Source organism: Malaclemys terrapin, chromosome 10, assembly GCF_027887155.1.
Source record: "Malaclemys terrapin pileata isolate rMalTer1 chromosome 10, rMalTer1.hap1, whole genome shotgun sequence".
Lineage (NCBI taxonomy): Eukaryota > Metazoa > Chordata > Testudines > Emydidae > Malaclemys > Malaclemys terrapin.
The window spans coordinates 76517802-76540189 of NC_071514.1; the positions used below are offsets into that span (position 1 = coordinate 76517802).

Below are 22388 nucleotides of genomic sequence, written 5' to 3' on the forward strand. Positions count from 1 at the left end.
GGGAACCTGGCTAAAAGGAAGTCCAGTATTCAGTACTGCACCTGTGTAATTACAAATTACAACTGTGCTAACCAGTGTATTAAATAGAGACACCTGTCACTTAATTAGATCCTTTCTTAGAGGAAAATGCACACACCCACACACTTGCTCCTCTCCTTAATTGGTTTCAGACATTGCAGAAAACCAGTCCCCAAGATCTGTCAGCCAGCCAGCACACAGATGTTTCAGGAAGAAAACCAGGTCAGGACTAATAGGTTCACTTCTTTGGCTCTAGGTGACAGGTCAGCAGTTTGGTGTCTGCTGCCTGCAGCTGGCAGGCTCCACGGAAAGTGAAAATGCTCCTTAAGCGTTGGCCTGAATTCCTGTCAAATCTGCGCTTCTCTTTATACACTTGGATACCAAGCAGGCAAAGCAGCCCTAATGCGATATCATTGCAGAAGCTAGCCAACTCTAGTCCTGTGATTTAAAGATCACATGATCTCTCCCTATTGCCTCATTTACTCAGTTAAACCAAGAATTCTTTCAGTACAAGAATAAATCCACTGGTACCCCTTTCATCTAACTCAGAGGGCAACCTCGGCACACTAACAGGGTCATCACTGCAGAAAGGGACATTCGAGTCCTAAATGTCTCGTGCAGAGAGTGTCACTGCTGAATTAAACACCAGACACTGAGATGGGATAGCTTCGGCCCAAAGCAAATGCAAAGATTAGAAATGATGGGGATAATCAATCCCAAGACCTCCATGGGACATCATGCTCCAATGCTGACTGAGGCCTCCTCCTCCTCCTCCACCTGGCTTTCAGTTTTTAAAAATTAGCTCTTCAACTCACCTGCATTCCTCTCCCTGATACCCTTCATATGTTACTTGTTTTATACTGTAAACACTTTGAGCAAAGACCTGTCTTCCTGTGTGTTTGTATAGGACCTAGATCAGGAATTGGCAACCTTTGGCACGCAGACCATCAGGGTAAGCCCCTGGTGGGCAGGGCCTGTTTGTTTACCTTCCACGACCACAGGTTCGGCCAATCACAGCTCCCACTGGCCGCGGTTCGCTGCTCCAAGCCCATGGGGGCTGCGGGAAGCAACACAGGCTGAGGGATGTGCTGGCTGCCCTTCCCGCAGCCCCCATGGGCCTAGAGCCACGATCGGCCGAACCTGCGGACACAGCAGGTAAACAAACCAGCCCAGCCCTCCAGGGGCTTTCCCTGACGGGCCACGTGCCAAAGGTTGCCGATCCCTGACCTAGATCAATGGGGCCCAAATTCTGACTGGGCCCTCTGAGCATTATCACAGTATATTAAACAACACAACACTCCTAATTCAATACAAATATACAGGCTTCCCTCATACCTCTCTATCCACAGTTTATCCTCATCCCCATTTGACTACACAAACAGGCTAGAACCTTTCTTCCAATGAAGAAAGACAGATGTTGCTCTCTCCAGAGTCAGCCAGGCATGGAAATAGAAAGAAGGAAAAGAATCCTGGAGAGCAATGCAAAACACTCCATTGCCCTCTGATTCCTGGGCTGAGCAGGCAGGCAGACTTCTCTCACAGGACAGCAAAGCCCATGAAAGGGGGAACCACCAGTAAACCACACGGCACTACTAATAGCTGTGGGTCAGCCGCAGCTCTGAAACCGAGTTAGCTAGAGAGAAGTTTGTATAAGCCTAAGCTGCCCCACTTCATCGCTCCAGTCAGTCCTCCAACGTCATAATCCTCCACAGCTTTAAAGATTCGTTCTACTGCACAGACACAGATCTGTATGATTATCTTACCTGTGGTGCTCCAATTCAGAAATCAGTGCCACCAATTTAAAAATAAAACAGAACACAACTGTCTGCTTTTTTCTCTTTGCACCAGTTCTCTTCAAAGAGAGAGATTTCTGGAGTGATCAGAACCCTAGACTTCCTGTGGCTTCTCATTTGTGGGCACCTCTGCCCCCCATCTGACTGTAGGAATGGGCATAATCTTCCAGGAATCTTTCCAAACACTAATCTCCTGGCTTTGAGCGCATACATGAGGTCACTTCAGAACTAACCATACTAGCAACAACAGATGGGAACATTTTAGTAGCCAGCCTATCTTGGGCTGTACCTCCTTTTTAAAACAAGCCACCTAAAGCATATCACCCTTACTCTAGTGCTGAACTATTGCAACCAGCATTCTGGGATGGATCTGGCAGTGAAAAACACTAAGCTGTGGGTGATTTACCGTTAGCTGAAGACCACAGCAGCTGAGCAGAGACAAGAAGAGGCAGGTACAAGAGAGAGCTGCCAGATGAGCTATAAACTTATTTAGATTAGAACAGTGGTTTTCAACCTTTTTTAATTTGTGGACCCCAAGAAATTTCGAATGGAGGTACAGACCCCTTTAGAAATCTTAGACATAGTTTGCAGACGCAGACTACAGCTTGAAAACCAGTGTTTTATGGTAACAACCACCTTGCGTGGACCCCTTAGACATAGTCAGAGGGTTCCCAGGGGTCCACAGACCACAGGTTGAAAATCACTGGATTAGAAGATTTACAGGGGCAGGGATCTTGTCTGTATATTTCTCAAGTGCCTCATAGGCTCTGAGCATTATATAAACAAAGAACAACGGGAAGGAAAGAATGGCAGGATGATTAGATTTCAAACAACATTTCCCTCTTAAGGATGATTCTGTGGAGATAACAGTGAAGAAGAAGAGAACTAGACTGAACAAGTCTGAGAAGAAAGAAAGAACAGGGAGTCAGGGAGAAAAAGTGGGTTGCTGAGATGGGTGAGAAACTGAGATATGTACTGCACTCTGTCACTGGAGAAACTGTGTGTGGATCTCTGTTCACGTTCAGAATAGCTGCAACAAACAGGAACTCCACTAGACACACACACACAGAGAAAGTGATCACACTGGTGTGGTTTTAAAATAGATTTTAAAACATTTGATTTTAACAAGCCAACAATTTTAATTAGACTAATGCCTGACCTTTTTACGGTGCCCAATTGATGTTTGCACAGGAGTCAGAGCATACCACAATGGAGTGAAATCAATGTTTTTCTGATACAACAGGAGAAAATGTGCCATCTAGCGGGCAGTTCCTCACACTGACATCAAAATTAAATGCATTTCTTTTTTACAAACCCAGAAAGCCTACTCCCTTCCAGAAACACTATTATTCTGCAAAAATCATTTCTTGCCTGACACTTGCAAGGTTTATTTACATTAGAAGGCGTCTCTGAGGTTACCGTGCCCTCTGGCAAAGCAAACATTCACTGAAGTCTATGAAAGTTTTGTACTGGTGCCCCTCACTAAGTCCTTCTCTGAAAATAACCAACCACATGGTCACCCAATCCACAATGATCTGTAAAAATCTACTGTCATCAATGAACCACAGGGAGAGAGACAGAATAAGAGGAACACACTTTACGGACACAGAATAGAATCACAGCTCATTCCTAGCAATCAAGAGTTATAATAGTTTATATCAGCCAGCCGTGCCTCTTTTAAAGAGAATAGCCTGTAGAGCAAAATAAAGAGACTAATACACTTAATACACAGCAAATAGATTTATTCTGCAGATGAAAACTAATGTTGCAGAAGAACTGCAGATTTGGGATACCTGAAGGCTTAGCATCCCTGGGAGTCCATGACAAAGGGGCACACAAAATACTGACGGAGTTCCTGCAAACCCAAACTACACCACTCTTAACAAAGAAGCAGAGTCTAGTAAATTGGAAAGTGGACAGCATTAGGACATGAATATAGAGGAATCCTTGGTCAAATGCATGAGAGACTGCAGACAGCTTCATGATTTGGGTACAAGTGGACTGTAACAGATAGAATGCCATTTGCGATTTTCTGATCTGGGTGTGGAGGGGCGCAACTTATAAGTCCATCATATTGGTAAACTGTTGAAGTTATGCTGCATTATATATAGGGTATAATTAAAAACAGCATGTTCTGTTCTTACCAGCATAAGAGTAGGAAAAACTTTGGAGAGGATGAAAAGGAGCAGTGGAAGGACAACACAAAACAATTCAGGGCTAGGAGACAACGTTAGCCAGTCTTCTATCATTTCTAATGTTTAGGCAAGGGGGAAATCACGTGTTTCAAAGAAGATGGAACTGATTCCCATCACCCGGTTGAGATGGCAACAATTCAGACCTTGCGGTCGTTGGACTATGGGACAGGGAGAGCAATCTTTGAGTAAGGTATCTAGTTTTTGCACTTTTCATAGTTTATTTCCACCAAAGTTGCAGCATTGGAAGACAACCACCAAATCTTCCATAAAATTCCCCAAAAAGATAAGCACAGAGATGTTTGGCCTTAACACTCCAAGAAGACGTTCCCTCCCCTTCCAAATGCTATTAGATAAAATTACACACCAAATGGCCTGCTCATAAACTAATCTGACAGGGAACCTGCAGGGACCACGCAATCAGTGAACAAAAGCCATTGCAAGCACACAGAAGAGAAGCCTGGAGAACAGCTGGAGGAAGTGAGAAACCATCCTCCCCCAAAAAGCCAGAGGCTGTGCGCTCTTCCCCTGCACCCTGCATTCCATGTATAAATGGAGAAACTAATAAGAAGAGATACAGGGACATAATGCATTCCCTTTCTTCCTGCTTATCTAGTTATTAGCAGACAGACTGCACATTGCATTGGCTCTTTGGGATAACCATCCAACTGTTCCCATTCTCTCCTACACACTGTCTAGCAATTAACTTTCCTCAAGCTTTCACAAGAGGTACGCTCCAGGAATATGATTGGGACAATGATCTCCCTTTATACCGGTTCTTGTACTCCTGGCTGAAAATGAACATAATTCATGCTGAAAGAAGCCTGGATAAAAAACTCGCCCCAATTCCACTTGGTGCAATCACATGCAAAAGGTGATTTTCTTGAGAGCAATTTGTTCTTCTGTACAAAGAAACACCCTTAATACTGCTAAACAATGCGGCACAATCAAAAACCTCACTAACACTTTGCATCGAATATTCTGATTTTAAATGAAGAGGTTATCAGACTTCAGCAGTAAGAGTCACTTGGTTCCATTTCCTTCCCACTGTGAAATTACCTCATTAAACCTTTAACAGCTTGACGTAAGTAAAAGCTTCCCTACCACTGTCTGGCAGAGAGAAAGTTTGGTGGGAAGAACTCAGTACTTCGTTCTCCTGCAAGTCTGAACATATGCATCCTGAGCAGAGGCAGGAGACGGTCTCAGCAGTGCTCTCTACCGATGTGCATTAAGGAAGAGGTAGCTCATCACATACATTGAACAACACAAAGAATGAGAAAACTAAGGGGACATTGCTTGTGAGAGACAATCCTCTTTTACCTAAAGTAGCAGTTTACCCAATATAGAATCCCAAATCCAAACAAGGCTAGGCCCAAATTATGCCATCATTTTGCATGCACAACTTCCACTGTTTTTGTTTGTTGTGCAGCTGCAATTGATGGGATAAGGACAGGGGCCCGAGTGGGGAAGTTTGATCTGGGGTAAAAGTTGTAGATCAAGCCTAATTCTTGTCTAAAGCATAGCTCTCAATGCAAGGATGCACAAAGGAAAGCAGTTCTTTCGGGCAAAACACCTCTCTTCCCACCAATAAGCACAATCACACTTGAAACATTTAGAAAGGCACAGCCCTTGCAAAAGTGACACCTGAGCATGGCCCTAATTTCGCAGATTACTCTTCTTGCAAAGCAGCAGCTATCCCTGGGAAGAAGAGGCATCATATCCCACTCTTTGGTTACATCACAGACAAATTAGAAGAGCCAGAATTGTGATCTAGTTCAATGCTAAACGATGTCAATCGCTGTATCATAGAATCATAGAATAGCAGGGTTGGAAGGGACCTCAGGAGGTCATCTAGTCCAACCCCCTGCTCAAAGCAGGACCAATCCCTAGACAGATTTTTGCCCCAAATCCCTAAATGGCCCCCTCAAGGATTGAACGCACAACCCTGGGTTTAGCAGGCCAATGCTCAAACCACTGAGCCAGCAGTTCTCAAACTGTGGGTTGGGAACCCAAAGTGGATTGCAACCCCATTTAATAGGGTTGCCAGGGCAAGCATTAGACTTGCTGAGACCTGGGGCTGAAGCTGCAGCCTGAGCTCCATCACCACCCAGGGAGGTGGGGCTCGGGCTGTGGCCCCTAATCCCGCCACCCAGGGCAGCTCTGCTCCCACACCTAGGGTCATGTAGTAACTTTATTGTCAGAAGGAGGTCGCAGTGCAATGAAGTTTGAGAACCCCTGATCTACAGTGTTACACGTCAACTCTCACTTTGACTAGTGTTACAATCATTTCACTGTCCCTAGAGAAATTTTCTCAGCACCAGAAGTGAAAAATGTTTATTATACCTCTACCATCATATAAAACACAGGATAATAAGAGAAAGGGGCTGTTAAGCTAACTTGCTACTTTGGAAAATAACATGTCAGGTCAGTCTAATGCAACATTCCTGAGATTTCATTACAGGAATTATATTTACACTAATGCATCACAGGCTCATATAAATGACTTGCTGTACATCTCATGAAACGCTCCACGCTTAATATGGTTACACTAACTCAATTCCTTCTTAATACGAATGTAGTTATATGCAAGAAGTTTAGAGAACTAAGAACTGAACCAGCTCCCCACCCACCTCAGTCTCAAACAGACTGGGTCAGGCTGTTAGTCACCAGTTCACAAATTAATCCCCAAAAGATACTGTATGACTGTATTTAATGAGGCATAATCATATATACTGCATAGCAGTGAGAGAGAGGAGTACCAACAGACAACTTTGCCCACGGGAGGACTGATAAGGTGGACAGCCTGACAAGCTTAAGCCATCAAGATCACTAAGAAATAAAGCAAGTGGAACAGAAGGTTTAACTCCATCAGCACCTACCTGATATTTAAGCCAGTGCTCTCATCTAGTTTTTCCCAGCTTTTCAACTTTCCCAGAAGTTTCTAGGGAGGAGGCAAAAGAAGTCAATAAAGAAACCCAAGTGAGCGTTCTTACATCTCAACTCCTATTGCTGCATTTTCCATTCCTTCCAACTTAGCCTTTTCCACTTTCTTCCTGTGGACTTTATCATCTATGCATGGCCCAGCACTGCTGGAACATCATTCTGTGTACCCACTATTAACAGCAGCATTAACCTTCCCAACCACCACAGTTATATGGCACAATGTACCATTTCTGTGCCATCCATTATCTATCCTTGTGAATTAACCCCCACTGTACTAGATCCTGTTACTGCGGAGACCAAAGAAATTAAAGCGGTATTCCAAACATGCCAATTCTGTACCAGCTGCTGTGCCCATTTCTCCTCCCCCACCACAGGGATATCCATCACAACTCTCTATGCTTTCAATCCCAGTACCAGATTGGATTGCCCAAGTCAGATCTAGCCCTTATAATAGCTCTGCACCACAAGAGTTTTCTTGACCAGGTAATCATCTTGAAAAATCATTTTACCTTTGACAGAGGGTGGGGAAAAAGGGGTGCTGCTGGCGACAGCAAGACAAAGAAATCAATTGTATTGATACAAGACTATACATGGCCCCTTCTACCAGCAGCACTGATCTGAGGGTATGCAACAGGCTCCCGTTATGTGTCTGTCATATACCAACTCCTCTGGTAAGCACACAGGAACCAAAAGGGCATTCACAGGTGGAGTAAAGTGAAAGGGAGATGCCACAATGAAGATAAAGCCTTCTCCAAGTAGCAGCCTAAGATGAACAATGGACAGACTTTTGTTTTTCTCTCACTACGAACACTCCCCTCATATGGGTATTCTACATCTTAGGCTATGTCTTGGGGTTGGGCCAGTACAAACCATGAACCACAGCAATCACTGTCTACACCCTCACTATGCATAAAGGAACTAAAGATCCCTAAAAACCCACACAAGCAAGAACAGTAGCCCCAATTCTACGTATACAGCAAGTGTTCTCGGCTCCTCACCTCATTCTCCAATTCAAGGGTCACTAGACCTGCCTGAACCTTCTCATAGCGCTCCAATTTCTTCTGGAGACCTTCCACCTCCTCTCTAAGTAACCCATTGTTTTCCTTCATTTCCCTGAGAAAAAGAGAAAGGGCAAAGCCATTAAAAAGCCACCAAAGCAACTCAATTCTCTTGTGCAAATTCCTGGATACACACACAATTACAGGGAAGCATAAGGCATTGAAAAAGCCATTATGACACTGAGCCAAAGTGGTAACCTTCTATAACCTTTGCTACAAAGTGACTGTTACACAGGAGGCAGCGTTCTCTGGGCTGAGTTTTCCCACTCCCAAATGCCCTGAGTTATGTCCAAACATATTAAAATTTCATATCTGCTTTACCGATTGTACAAAAACAGAATTTAAAGTAACACAACAGTCTTGACATTATGATCCAAAGTCAATATGAATGCAGGTCTGGAACTCAGCAAGTAGAGAAACAGGCAAGAGTTAGTGCTCTTGTCCGTTTACAAATACGAAGATTTCTTCAGCCCAGAGTTTATTTTAATATAGGGTTTGTGGGGGTACATTAGTCAGTCCAATGGTGTCAAAAATAAGACCACTAACTTTCAACGTGCTTCTGTTTCCACTCTGCTATGATACATTTCACATTTCCAAACACAGAGAGGATTGCATAGAGGCAATTGGAAAGTTTCAATGATAAATGATCATTGAATCAAGAGCAAACTCAAAGGAGCCTGCTTAGACTCCAGTCTTCTAAATTGTGGAAAAGGGAAGCTGGCAAGATCAGATACTCATGTACTTCAGACTTTTTGTGCATTTCTTTACACAGAGATTGAAACTAAACTCTCTCATGATAACAGCATATCAATGTAATGGCAGATTACTCCATTCCACAGGACAACTGAGTTTCAAAATTCATTAGTACTTTGGAAACCTACAGAACAGATTCTAAAAGAGGCAGCACCCGAGCAATTTATAAACTTCAGTAGCCAGTCTTTCAAAATGATACACTGGCACAAGAATGCCTTCAAAACATTAGTGGAAATGCTGACTGGCTGGTAACAAAATAAGAATTTAAAATCTTTGCCAAGATATTACAGGGATAGACATGTTAGAAATGCCGTGAGACTGAAGAGATAGCCCATCACAAATCCCATATAGAAAGGATTTATCATCAGCAAGTATCTTTAGTATCAGATCCCTCTGCAATCTCCTCTCTACTGTGCACAACCTTCCCTTTGATCCAAGCTAGAAGGTAAATATGTCTCACCTTCCAAAATGACCAATCCTCATTTCATGATCCCCTCACTCTGTGCGAAAGGAGATTATCCAGAACCCTCCAAATCACAATAACTAGTAACCATTACAACACTGGCTCAACCTTATATACAATAGATACAGAAGACCTTTAACCTTCCTTCCACAGCATTCTATTTGGAAATTTCCATTCTGTATAATGCAAAGCACCCAAGTCAGAAAATGACAGCTATAGGAGGATGGACCACAGCAGAAGATAGCCATTTTTGACATATGTCCCACATTGAAGGCAGATCTTTCCTTCTCACCTGAAGTAGGCATTATCCTCCCTGAGCTGGAGCAGTTCCCGCTCCATCTTTGGGAATCGGGCCAGCTCTGTTTTCATGTTCTTCACAATTGCAGCATCTTGTTCCTGCAGGGAGAGCTTCTGTTCCAGATCCTGGAAGGTAAGTGAGGACATGAAAACAAGACGACAACTGAGTTTAGCTCAGGAAGGCTCAGAGCTACCTCTTCACTGGACTGCTAAACCTGTCCAAATCCTTTTCTCTCTATCCTTACATTAACTCCAACATACATCAGCAATGGGTTCTGTTAACATTTAAAAGGACATCTGCCCTCCCTCTTACACATCAATTCCCTATTTGTCAAGGAGTAATAAGCCAAAGGTCGGCTCTTCTCACCTACCATAAGGTAATATATATGAGAAATTAGTACTCTGATGGACTTATTAGGAGAGGACAGAACATACACACACACAATGGAGACAGAGGGCAGCAAGCAGTCCACACTTCTTTATGTTGGTATAACTCTACACATTGTTTTTTCCAACAAACTAAGAGTTTATTTAGAGCAGTACTGCAGTTTGTTGTCCGCTTTCCCCACCTCCACTTCCAGTCACTCTGCCTGCTGTAGAAGTTTCTCTTGACGCATCTATGTAGAATTGGCAATGCTGCTGCTCTTCAATCTTGTTCTATTCAATGCCAACCAAAGGAAACTCCACAATCAGCATTCCCTCAAAGTCAAGTTTAATTCTCTCCATCTGTTTCTCTCTCTACTGCCTTCTATCACCACAGAAAAGAATCACTCCTAACTGGCCTAGAAGTTAGTTTGGCAGGACAGAGAGCATCTCCATTCTTCCCCCAACGAGTCCACCTGCAATCAAAAGTGTTGCAGCTAACAGTACTTTGTATGCATATTAAAAAGGATACCCTGACTCCAGTGGAAAGATTTCCCCAGGAACAGGAACTGAGCTCAGAGTTGCAAGGCTCACCATTTGCCATGAAAAAGCAAACATGTCTAGAAGTATTTGTGCCAGAGCCCTGAGTGACCAGACAAGAACAGGCTGAGCTTGCATCCAAATAATCTGCTACATAAGGATGCAAAGCAATTATCTACACAGAAGGGATCTGTACAGCTTCTGACCAGTTGGACTCTCTGATACAGAAAAGACAAAGGGTGTTATACAGTAACTCCTCGCTTAACGTTGTAGTTATATTCCTGAAAAATGCTACTTTAAGCGAAACAATGTTAAGCTAATCCAATTTCCCCATAAGAATTAATGTAAAAGGGGGGGGGGGGGTAGGTTCCAGGGAAATTTTTTTCACCAGACAAAAGACTATATTTGTTTGTTTATATATATATATATATATATATATATATATATATATATACACATACATACACACACACACACATATACACAGAGATATACACAGTATACGTTTTAAACAACAACTTAATACTGTACACAACAACGACTGTGAAGCTTGGTTGAGGTGGTGAAGTCATAGGGTGGAAGAGGGTGGGATATTTCTCAGGGAATGTCTTACTGTTAACAGGGCCGGCTCCAGGCACCAGCCGAGCAAGCTGGTGGTTGGGGCGGCAGCTTGTAGGAGGCAGCATTCCGCCCAATCCTAGGGCGGCACGGCCGCCTTTTGTTGTTGTTGTTTTGTTTTGTTGTTCCGGTCCAGCCGCCCTGTAGGGGGAAGCGGCGTGGAGGACAGGAGTGCCCTGCAGCAAGCCCGGCAGGGCAGTCCTCGTCCTTCCCTCCCAGCCGACCGGAGTGGTGTGGAGCCCTCCCGGCAGGGGGCACGGCAGGAGGGGCCACGTGGCAGCGCCCTGCTGAAGCCCTGGCTGCCCCCCTTCTCTCTCTCCCGCCGCTCCCTCCCCTCCCCCCGCTAGCCGGGGCACATCTGCAGGGCAGGGAGTCCCCCTGCACCCTGGCTCCAGCCGCGCTGCAGGTTTTTGGTGTTTTTTTTTTGCTTTGCTGTTCTGGCCACCACGGTTTTTCTTTTTTGCTTGGGGCAGCCAGAAAGCCAGAGCCGGCCCTGCTGCTAAATGATGAACTAGCACTCAGCTGAGCCATGAAGGATTAACACGTTGTTAATGTAGCCTCACACTCTACAAGGCAGCATGAATGGAGGTAGGAGAGACAGCATGGCAGAGAGAGACAGAGATACACAGTGTGTGTGGGTGTGTAAGAGAGAGAGACACACACACCATGTGTGTGAGAAAGAGACATGCATTGCCCCTTTAAGCTGACCCCACTCTAAGTACACTGCCTTTTTAAGTAGATCAGCAAGTTGAGACAGCAGCTGCTGGCAGCAAGCTTCCTCCATCCTGAGCCCTGTCCTGCACCCCCTGCTCTGTGGAGAAGGGGTACAGGAGGGGGGGCAGGAGTAGAGGGTGGGGGACACCCTGACATTAGCACCCCTCTTCCCCCCTACTCTGCACAGCAAGCAGGAGGCTCCCAGGAGCAGCTCCAAGGCAGAGGGCAGGAGCAGCACAGGGCAGTGGGGGGAGGGACAGCTGAACTGCCAGGCAATCGACAGCCTGCTGGGTGGCTGCCACACAGAGAACTTAGGGGAGCTGATAGGGGGGATGCCGGTCCACCCTGGCTCCCAACCTCCACTAGCTAGCTCCAACATGCTGCTCTTTCTGCAAGCAGTGGATAGAGCAGGCAGCTGCCAAATAACCGACAATGCTATAAGGGAGCATTGCACAACTTTAAACAAGCATGTTTTCTAATTGATCAGCGACATAACAACAAAACAACGTTAACCGGGACGACGTTAAGTGAGGAGTTATTGTATAAGTGCTGAATATTATAGACTGTGTAATCCACTCTTCTAATTTCTGTGTCTTGAAATCTGAATTTAGGCAATTTCAGCTCTACGCCACCTAACAGCCAAGCCATTTATATGACAGAGTGGCGCTCAGTTACTGTAAGGGTAACTCTTTCAGATACTTTTCCTATGTAAAAATGAAAAGCAGACACTCAGCATGGATCTCACACACTCTCACCTTAATTTTCTGCTCGTGTTCTGCCAACAGAGACTGGCTTCCTTGCAGCAACTGGATTTGCTGGTTGGCCTCCTGACATTTTCTGTTTTAAGCAGACATAGGAGATTCATTTACATACAAGAATCACTTGATGGGAACAATCTATTATAGATATAGAAGTATATTAGAGGCACACACTTATTCAAGCGTCATTTACCACTACGATCAAGGACAGTTGTGGTGTAAAAGCAAGAACTGCCCAGCAGGACCTTTCTTTAAGGTTCTGGGGCAACTGAGATATTCAGTGTGGAGACAGATTACCTCTACTTAGGAAAGCAGAAATATTCATTCTTATAAAAAAAATACTGACTCCATATATCCGTAGAGATCCTCACGATCAAGTTACCCCATGCCCACACCAACAAATACATGATTACATTACATAATAGAAAAAGTCATTTAAACCTTGGTCCTAAAAAGAAGTGTTGGTACATGGAGCTGAAAGAGGAGGATGCAGCAGGCAGACACACACCTCATCAGATCTTCTAATCACCCCTCAACTACACATAGTACAAAATCAAGTATCAACATGAATATGAAAAGTAAGGGAGATTTTAAGCTTGGATTTTTTTTTTTTTTTACTAAGGTAGAATTAAATTGCTGCTCAGTGCTAGTTTTCGGCAAATTTTATAACCTACACATCCAGATCAAAAAAGCCCTTTGAACAGCAAAAATAAAAAGCTGTTGAACGTTTTCTGAATGACAGCAGCTGCATAAGACTGAAGGTTTGTTTTTTCCTGGCAGTTGTTGATCCCTTACTCACTTGTGTTGCACATCCAGCTGTTCCATCAGCTCCTGCTTCTGAGATTCCTGGCTTGTCATTTGCATCTCCTGATTCATTAAACTCCACTGCAACTCAGATATTTTCCCCTTCAATACGCTGATCATCTGGATTCACAGAAAGATGGGGAAGAATAAACAACACACAAATAGACCAGTGGACCTCCAGGCTGAACATTATGGAATGCAAACTGCTGAGATCAAACAACTAACTAATGTGAAACACTGAATCTAGAAATAATTCACAATAAGACCTGCAAACCCACCTCAGAACAAAGTCAAAGAAAATTCTTTGCTCTCTTTCATCTGCCACCCAAATTGACATTTCCATTATTCATTAAGTGTATGACCTCAAACTGGTACGCAAAAAATAAACCCTCAAAGCCAGAACCTGTGCTCACAAGAGGATCTGTCTTACAGTTGACAATTATCCCACCATCACCTCATCCACATGCTCCTAAGCAGCGGGGTTTCAAAACAGAGACCCAAAAATTTTCAACCAGCCAAGTAATGGCAGAGACAAGTCCTCAGTAGAGGTCTAGCTACCATGGTGATTGGCACAAGGAACAGATATGGCTAAGACAGTATTCACAGCAGCATTTGCCATTACTCCTTTACTAAGCTACTAGGCTCAGCTCTCACTCTCTCAGACCCACTCAAAATACACACACAGAGGGACAATTATCAGTACTGCCAAGTCTGAAATAAACTAGTTGACTGACTAACCTTATATAGCAAATATAGACAGCAAAGCAGAGGAAGGAACTTCACAAAGTTGAAGAATAAGCCACATTGGCTCGAATAACCATTATTCACCTGACCCTCATGTCTCACTCCCACCTTTAGCATTCTGAAACATATCGGATTGCACCCAAAATGCGTTAGATGCATTAAAGAGACAAGATCCCTGACCCAAATTTGAGGGATGTGGGGATAAAAGTGGCAAGGAAATAGATCAGTTGCAGGGACTCCAAATTATTGGTTTAGTTTTTCTTCCAACCTCCAACAGTGTCTTCATACTTTTATTGCCACAAATTCCAACTGGTAAGTTAAATCTACTCATTTGAACTCCTCCTCATGGTCCCTAAGTTTTGGGTGCTTAGCTAACAAATGCTAGAAAAGGAAGTTGCCATTTAGGACATATTTGGAAGATGTCCCCTCTTGGTAGTTTGGTCCGACCTAAATCTCAGGTCCTCCAACTCTCCTGCTCGTTTCCTTCACTCCCTCTCATCTTATCACTCCCTTCATTGCTTTCCCGCCCTCTCCACTTCATGACTTCTATCCTGATTTTCCCCATGCCCAGAACACTCTCCATGTCCTTGCCCTGCAACTGTTTTTCTCCTCCAAATCCACTTCTCCAAGCAATGTTGTCTCATATTCCCCATATTCACCTCTCCCAAACTGTTATCCCGTTTCCTGTCCTGTTTAGACTGTAAGCTCTTTGGAGTAGGGAACATAACTCATCTGTGTTTGTTTAATTATAGTAACAAGAGTGAATTGCTCCGATTCCACATGACCCTCAAAGTCACCTAGAGCACTGGGTGAAATAAGAAATTGCTATCCTCTTACTTCATTAGCTTCAGCCAGTTTGCTCTCCTTCTCCTGCAGCTTCTTGCTCACAGTCTCCATGCTCTTCTTATAGGTTTTATTCATCTCCATTTGTTCCTTCAGCTTAGCCTCAGCCTCCACTTCCTTTTCCTGATAATGCTTTATACGTGTGAGGAGCTCCTGGTTACGGTCAGCCTCTCGCTAGGGAAGGGAAAATGTAAAGGGACTTCATAAAGAAGAAAGAACCATAACGGTGAAGACATTGTCCTTTCCTCTTTGCCCCCTTCCTCACTATAGTCCCACAGGCAACCCCACCAACCAATGCTTTTCAGAGCCAAACTCTTTAACCCCCCTCACTAGCAAAGCTTCTCAATGACAGGGGAATGAAACACAGGGTAACGAAGCCAGAAAATTACTACACAAATTCCAAGCACTTCTTGAACTGATGTTTGGACCTTAGCACACAGAGTTGGCTTCGTAGTTTGTACAGAGTAATTTACATAGGCTCAAACATGAAAACCCTGGATACATCAATTATCCTTGCACAACAAGTTTATTTCACTGAGCCTGGGACCTTAATATCTGGAGTAACAAGACAAATTTCTCTGTGAAATTTCTATTTGCATTAGAGCATTTTAAGTCTAAAATATTTTAAAAACTTAAATAAGTCAACTTTAAACATACAGTATAAACAACCAGTGCAACAAAACATATGGGGGCAGATTTAGTAGTTGTTTTTTTTTTTTTTTTTTTTTTTTTCAGCTAGATTTATTTTATTGGCACTCTGACAGCATTTCACATGCCATTTCAAGTTCATTTCTAACTCAAATTGATTAGCACTTATTGAAAAATGTAAAGCAAATTGCTCTGCTAATCAAAGCAAATCGGGCCACAGATTTACATACTAAGCAAGGATTATGCAAAGCAATGCAAGGTTCCTGAAACCTTTATCCACATGACTCGTGAAGCACTGAATTTGAGCAGGGTAATTACCACACTGCTGGATTAGTGATGCTCCCTTTTTGTACCAGTATTTTAAGGGTTTCTGTGACTGACTCAGCTAGATTCAGGTTTGAACTGTTCTTGGCTTAATCGCAAGATCACCTGACTTGAGGCAGAACCAGGAATTTACTCAGTGACCCACCATTTCACAGCTACAGAGTAAATCTGTCTCCCAGCATCCTTATAATATTTTGCTGGATTGATTTTTTTTTTTTTTTTTTTTCCTAAAGCAGCTGAACTTTGGAATGATGCTAAGAGCTTTATAGGATGACAAAGCCCACAAACTCTGCTGCTTATTTTAGCAACATAGCTAAGCCAACACATTTGGGCACACAACCAGAAGGCAACGAAGCTAATAGTCGCTGACTAGAGCTCAGCGTCTTATCAATGCAGCTTCTCTTGTATGGCAGTTGCATGACAGGTGTTGCTATCATTCCAGTTCATTACAGTCAAACATACCAAATGTTTGCAATTGTGCCAAATGAAGTTTAAACGCTTCTGGAAGAAACAAGGTTTAATGCAGCAGACCTGAATCTCCTTTTGTTTTATACTGATGAGCAACAGAGTGCTAAATAAATACATTTATAGAATATCCGGTGGTCAGATCAGTATCAGACTATTTGTCAGCCATGCAACAAACTTTTAATGATCTGAAGATGCTCTGACTGGAGCCTTGGCTGTCAGATAGCATGAATGTCATACCTACCTCGTAGCTCCTAGCATTAGTATTAGCTGCCTTCTCCAGCTCAATGCGAGCTCTTTTGTGGCTCAGTTCCATCTGCATCTTCTCCCGTTCCACTTGCAGGAGCTGAGATTTGGAACGGATTTGCCCAGCTTCTTCCTCCAGCTGATCAGTTTCCACGTGAAGAGAGACATAAAAACACACAATCAGGAGAAAAGCAATAATATTTTGCCTTTCTACAATGCCCTCCAACTTTGGCTTTCAAATTACTCTACAAACCTGGATATATTTAGCCCATCATGTCCTATATGGGGTAGGTAAGTATCATCATACCTCCATTTAGCAGATGGGGAAACTGAGGACCAAGAGTTAAGTGACATGCCCAAGGTCGTACAGTGACTCAGTGATAGCTAAAAATGGGAGTGTGGGTGAATTTTGGGAACTTGACTCCAAATTTCCCACACCAATCATTACAGAAGCTCCCTTCTAGAATACACTTACCACTTACAAAACTAAAAAGACTCCTATTACAGATTTCTTTGGCCTTCTCAAAGAAGAAGAAACAGGAGCTAGTCAAGGGTCAGAGATCAGGCCCCATACTTACATCTGTGAAACTAAGTGCTGAGCAAAGTAGCAGGTTTTTCCCCACTCCAATTAGACATATAAGGTACAATCTAATTTTTATTTACATGAATGTATTTTTTGTGTAAAACTACTGCCGGTACTCCTGTGTAATCTAGGAGCACTGAAGGAATCAACAGAGCACTTTGAACATGGAGGAAATATTCATGTTTCATAAAGACAATCAGAATCCCAGACCTCAACACGCATTCATTAAAGACTCCACAATCAGCGATGTGTCACACAAAAAAAGAGTAAGGAGATTAAAATATTATAGTCAGAACTTTAAATGCAATGGAAATTAAAATAAACATGGCAAACTCTTACTGTACACTCAGAGACATAACTAGAGATCCAAAACAAAGCTACAGAACACAAGAACTTTAAGGGAGATTTGTCTAAGATATCTTAGGTATTGCTGAAATGCCATCACCCTTAATATCCATGAAGATTGGTTTAGTAAATTGGACATTTACGCTTCCAGGGCTACAATTCTGGCCCAGATAAAGGACCTCAATGGAATGAATTTGGTGATCTCAATTCAGTCCTCAGAGTCAATATCATAAACACACCACAGATAGTTTTGCCCAGCTGACAGTACGTTTTCAAGAGAGAGCTATGCAAGCCAGGAAAAATTGTCCAACCCTGCAAGCAAGCCATCAGTTAAGCTCCGTTGTGGGGCAGGATGAAGGGAAATCACAATACAGATGCCTGAGTTGGCCTACAGATAACTTAAAGGGGAAGAATTCAAGGGAGCCCCTTGATTAACCAGGATAAACAGTCAGGCCCATAACTCACCTTTTTTTTTTTAAATGAAAGGAATTAAAGAGTTTTATTTTGGGTGCAAATTATCTCCATCATTGACAATGTAGGGATAGCAATGTAAGAAGGGACAGCCCCCTCTCCTAACTAAAAAAACATTTCCATGCGTAAGATCAAATGAAATCTAAAGTCTTGACTGTAGTGACACTACAGCTGTCAGTGAGCCAGGGATGTCTCACCTGCACCCTCTGCTGGTACTGCATATGCAAGGTACTTTGAAATGATCCTGGCGTGGCTGGACCAGATGCCCCCTCCACACGCTGAGAAATGAAGTTATTGAAAGATCTCAGGGTGGAGAACACAGTTGTATTATCCTCCAGGTTCTCCATGGTGAGCTCTCTGCTGTAAACACACACACATACAAAGCCAAAAGTGAAACATCCAGGGCAGCTTACAGTCTTATTCACTGCTGTAACTCAGGGAAAGCATACCCCTTTCTTCAAGTCACTCTGGAGCTGCGTTTCTCAAATGCGGCCACCGGGGCCATATGCAGCCACCAGTGGATTTTTTTTTCAGCCACAACAGCCTCCAAAGCATTGGGGGGGGGGGGCAGATTGTGGGGGCAAAGCAGCAGTTCCTCCCTGCAGCGGGGACCGGCACCCTGCACAGCACAGCCTCCTCGGGGGCCCCAGGCAGTGCCTCTGGAGACATGGTGTGTGCAGTGCTGGAGGCAGCTCTTGTCAGAGGAGGTGGCTACAGGTTTCAGTTGCTGGAGTGCTCCTCCAGGCAGCTCCTCCACTCCTTCACAGTCAGGTATGGGGAACCAGGGACTCTACAGGCAGCCGGTGAGCTCCTGACCCACCTGGGGTGGGAGTGAGGCTCTCACTGAAGGGCCGTGGGAGGCAGGGACAGAGAGACAGTTTTGTCTGAGCAGCCACCAGCAAGAGTTGGTGGCCGCACTCTGAGGCCACCAACAAATTTGTGAGAACCCCTGCTCTGGACTCCACATTCTTCCCATATACATAGGGCCCTATCAAATTCACGGCCATGAAAAACAAGTCACAAACCGTGAAATCTGGCTATTGTAGGGGGGTCATGGTATTGCCATCCTTACTTCTGCACTGTCTTCAGAGCAGTGGCTGCTGGCTGGGCATCCAGCTCTAAAGGCAGCGCTGCCACTAGCAGCAACTCAGAAGTAAGGGTGGCATGGTATGGGAGGCATCACTTTTTGGCAGGAGTCAGGGATGGCCTTATGGGTAGGTGACGTGGGCGGGGGAAGATGTGATGGTCACCCACCCATAGCCAACCTTTAAAACCCAAGCACTTGGGAGGAGCAGGGCTGGGGGCGTCCAGGCCAGAGACTCCTACTTCGCTCCAGCTGCTAGCCCCGGCAGTGGAGGGACGGGATTTCCTCTTCCCCGGCACGGGATGCTCCCAGGGCCGGGTCAGACGCACTTCCAGTGGCGGCACAGAAGTAAGGGTGGCAATAACATACCATGACACCCTCATTTCTGCACTGCTGCTGGCAGTGGCGCTGCCTTCAAAGCTGGGCTCCCAGCCAGCAGCTGCCACTCTCCAGCTGCCCAGCTCTGCAGGCAGCAGCGCAGAAGTAAGAGTGGCAATACCACAACCCCTCTACAATAGCCTTGCAACCCTCCCACAACCCTGATGACCTTTCGGGGTCCCTTCCAGTTCTATGAGATAAATATATCTCCATTTATTTAACCCCTTTTTGGGTCAGGAGCCCCAGTTACAACCATTTGAAATTTCAGATTTAAATATCTGAAATTGTGAAATTTCAGATTTTAAAAATCCTCTGACATGAAATTTACCAAAATGGACCGTGAATTTGGTAGGGCCCTACACATACAACCTGCAAAACCAAAATTGTCAGCCACAGTAAAAGTGAGGGAGCCAAAACCCACATGCTGTTGCCCTGAGGGGCGGGGCACTTTGGTGGCAGGGCCCTGTGCTACTGCCCCAGGGAGGTTAAGTGTCAGGAGAGCAGGGTCCTGTGTTAATGCCTCAGGAGGTTCAGTGTTGGGAGGGTCAGACCCTACGCTACTGCCCTGTGGGGGGGGGGGGAGAGGAGGGGGAAATTCAGTGTCAGGGGAAGCAGGGCCCTGCATTGCTGCCCGGGGTGGGAGGGGGGTTCAATGTCAGGGGGTGCAGGGCCCTGCGCTGCTGCCTGGAGGGGGGAGGGGTTCAGTGTCAGGGGAAGTGGGGCCCTGCGCTGCTACCCCCCGGGGGGCTCGGTTCCATGTCACCCAGGGCCCTGTGCTGCTGCTGCCCCAGAGAAGTTTGGGGGAGAGGGGAACGTGACCCTGCGCTGCTGCCCAGGTGGGGGAGGGTCAGTGTCGGGCGGCGGGGCCCTGCGCTGCTGCCCCGGGGGACGGGGTTCGAGGGGAGGGGGGCGGGGCCCTGCGCTGCTGCCCCGGGGGGCGGGGTTCTGGGGGGAGGGGGGCGGGGCCCTGCGCTGCTGCCCCGGGGGACGGGGTTCTGGGGGGAGGGGGGCGGGGCCCTGCGCTGCTGCCCCGGGGGAGGGGGTTCTGGGGGGAGGGGGGCGGGGCCCTGCGCTGCTGCCCCGGGGGACGGGGTTCTGGGGGGAGGGGGGCGGGGCCCTGCGCTGCTGCCCCGGGGGGCGGGGTTCGAGGGGAGGGGGGCGGGGCCCTGCGCTGCTGCCCCGGGGGAGGGGGTTCTGGGGGGAGGGGGGCGGGGCCCTGCGCTGCTGCCCCGGGGGGCGGGGTTCGAGGGGAGGGGGGCGGGGCCCTGCGCTGCTGCCCCGGGGGAGGGGGTTCTGGGGGAGAAGGGGGCGGGGCCCTGCGCTGCTGCCCCGGGGGAGGGGGTTCTGGGGGAGAAGGGGGCGGGGCCCTGCGCTGCTGCCCCGGGGGGGTTCGGGAGGGGGGGGAGCTGTGCTGATGCCCGGGCGGGGGGAGTGTCAGTGTCGGGCGGGGGGTGTCTGTGGGAAAGAGGGCCCCGCGATACCACGCAGCGGGAGGAGGCGGCCTGTCCAGTTACCGCCCTAGGGGCGAGGCCGGCGGGGAGCAGCGCGGGCCCCTCACACTCACCCGCCACAGCCGGCTCCCTCGCTCCTGCTTGGATCTCCCTCCTTGTCCTCCACCGAGGTCTCGCGAGAACTGGCGCCCAGCTCCCGCCAGGCCAGCCCCTCCCCTTACCGTAATGTTGGGATTATACTTGTATCCCAGCTGTAGCTCCTCCGTTCTCCTCTCACCGTAATGCTGGGAGCACGCGTGAAATTCCTATTTCTCCAGCGCGGTAGAGTAAACCCGTGAGTGTCATAGCAACGTTGTATATGGGAGATCTGCCACTTTCTTCCGGAGTGGAAGGATGATTTTGTGATTCAGACCCTGGCCTGGGGTTCGGGAGACCTGTGTTCCAGACTCAGCTTTGCTGTGTGACCTTGCTCACTCTGTGCTTCAGTGTGATATTTCCTCTCTTCCCTTCTTGGGTAGTTTAGACTGTAGCAGCTATTCCGGGTAGGGACTTCCTCCCATTCTGTACATAGAGTGCCTAGCACCCTGGGACCTGGACTCCTTTTAGGGCCTCTCAGCTCTAGTGCAATACAAATGTTTAACAACAATAGTTATTCTAAGAGGGGACACACACACACACACACACACACACACACACACACACACACACACACCCCTTCCAGAAAGGGCATGAGGCCCCACTACAAGTGACCATCCCTCCTCCACCTAGGCAGGAGGCACCATGCTCCAGGAGTTGTGCTACCAGCATGCCACATGGAGAGTGAGTAACCCACCTCGCCCACCCAGATCTTCACAACTCCTGACCAGAGTGACAACAATGCCTGCATTCCCTCCTTTGAGCCGTGCAGTTCTGCTACCAGATTGGACCAGGACACTGCAGACAACCTCCCCCTGCCACTGCTTCACAGACAGAAGCAGCAGGAGGGACTCCTAGGATCATACACCCCCACAGGCCCCACTTCCAGCCAGCCAGACCTGATCACATTTCTGTCCTCTGCTGAGCACGTTTTTTGCTTCCTTCCCAGAAGAGATGAAGAGCTTAGAAAATGAGGAAAATAAATGAGTAACCTGGACTAAAAACATTAGTAGCAATATAACTATGGTTGCATTGGCTTTGGAATCACACCAGTGACCAGCATTAGTACTGTCAGGAGTAGAAGAATATGCCCAAAGTGCACTGTTGGCACTGGAAGAGGAAGAGGCCTGAGGGGAATGAAGAGCTGTGTCCTTTTTTAAGATCCTGTTGCTGTCCCTCTGCAAGTAGATAAAGGATTCATGATTTCTCACTCCCACTTTCCTTCCTCACTCTTTTTTGGTATGCAATTGCACCTTTGCCTAGAAATGATGGCTACAAGGCTGAGAAACTCAGCAATTCACACCCCAGTCTCCCCTCTCCAGCAGTAGCACTAAGGATGCCCACTGTTAGCTTCAGC

General features: G+C 46.2%; 1 protein-coding gene across 4 annotated transcripts in view; it reads right to left on the reverse strand.

The window, feature by feature from the left end:
* Positions 1 to 21172, reverse strand: part of MAD1L1 (mitotic arrest deficient 1 like 1) — a 526727-nt gene extending 505555 nt beyond the window's left edge. Inside the window, exons 1-9 of one of the 4 annotated variants that reach the window (XM_054042929.1) lie at positions 21118 to 21172; positions 18181 to 18343; positions 16583 to 16723; positions 14896 to 15075; positions 13310 to 13434; positions 12508 to 12589; positions 9513 to 9643; positions 7945 to 8059; positions 6883 to 6944 (exon numbers count right to left, since the gene is read on the reverse strand). In XM_054042929.1, the coding sequence (XP_053898904.1) occupies positions 6883 to 6944; positions 7945 to 8059; positions 9513 to 9643; positions 12508 to 12589; positions 13310 to 13434; positions 14896 to 15075; positions 16583 to 16723; positions 18181 to 18330 (986 nt within the window). In that variant the 5' untranslated portion in view covers positions 18331 to 18343; positions 21118 to 21172. Of the gene's footprint in view, positions 1 to 6882; positions 6945 to 7944; positions 8060 to 9512; positions 9644 to 12507; positions 12590 to 13309; positions 13435 to 14895; positions 15076 to 16582; positions 16724 to 18180; positions 18344 to 21009; positions 21078 to 21117 lie in introns of those variants that run through there. The other 3 variants (XM_054042928.1, XM_054042930.1, XM_054042931.1) reach the window with 3 other exon arrangements.
* Between the last annotated feature and the right edge of the window lie 1216 nt (positions 21173 to 22388).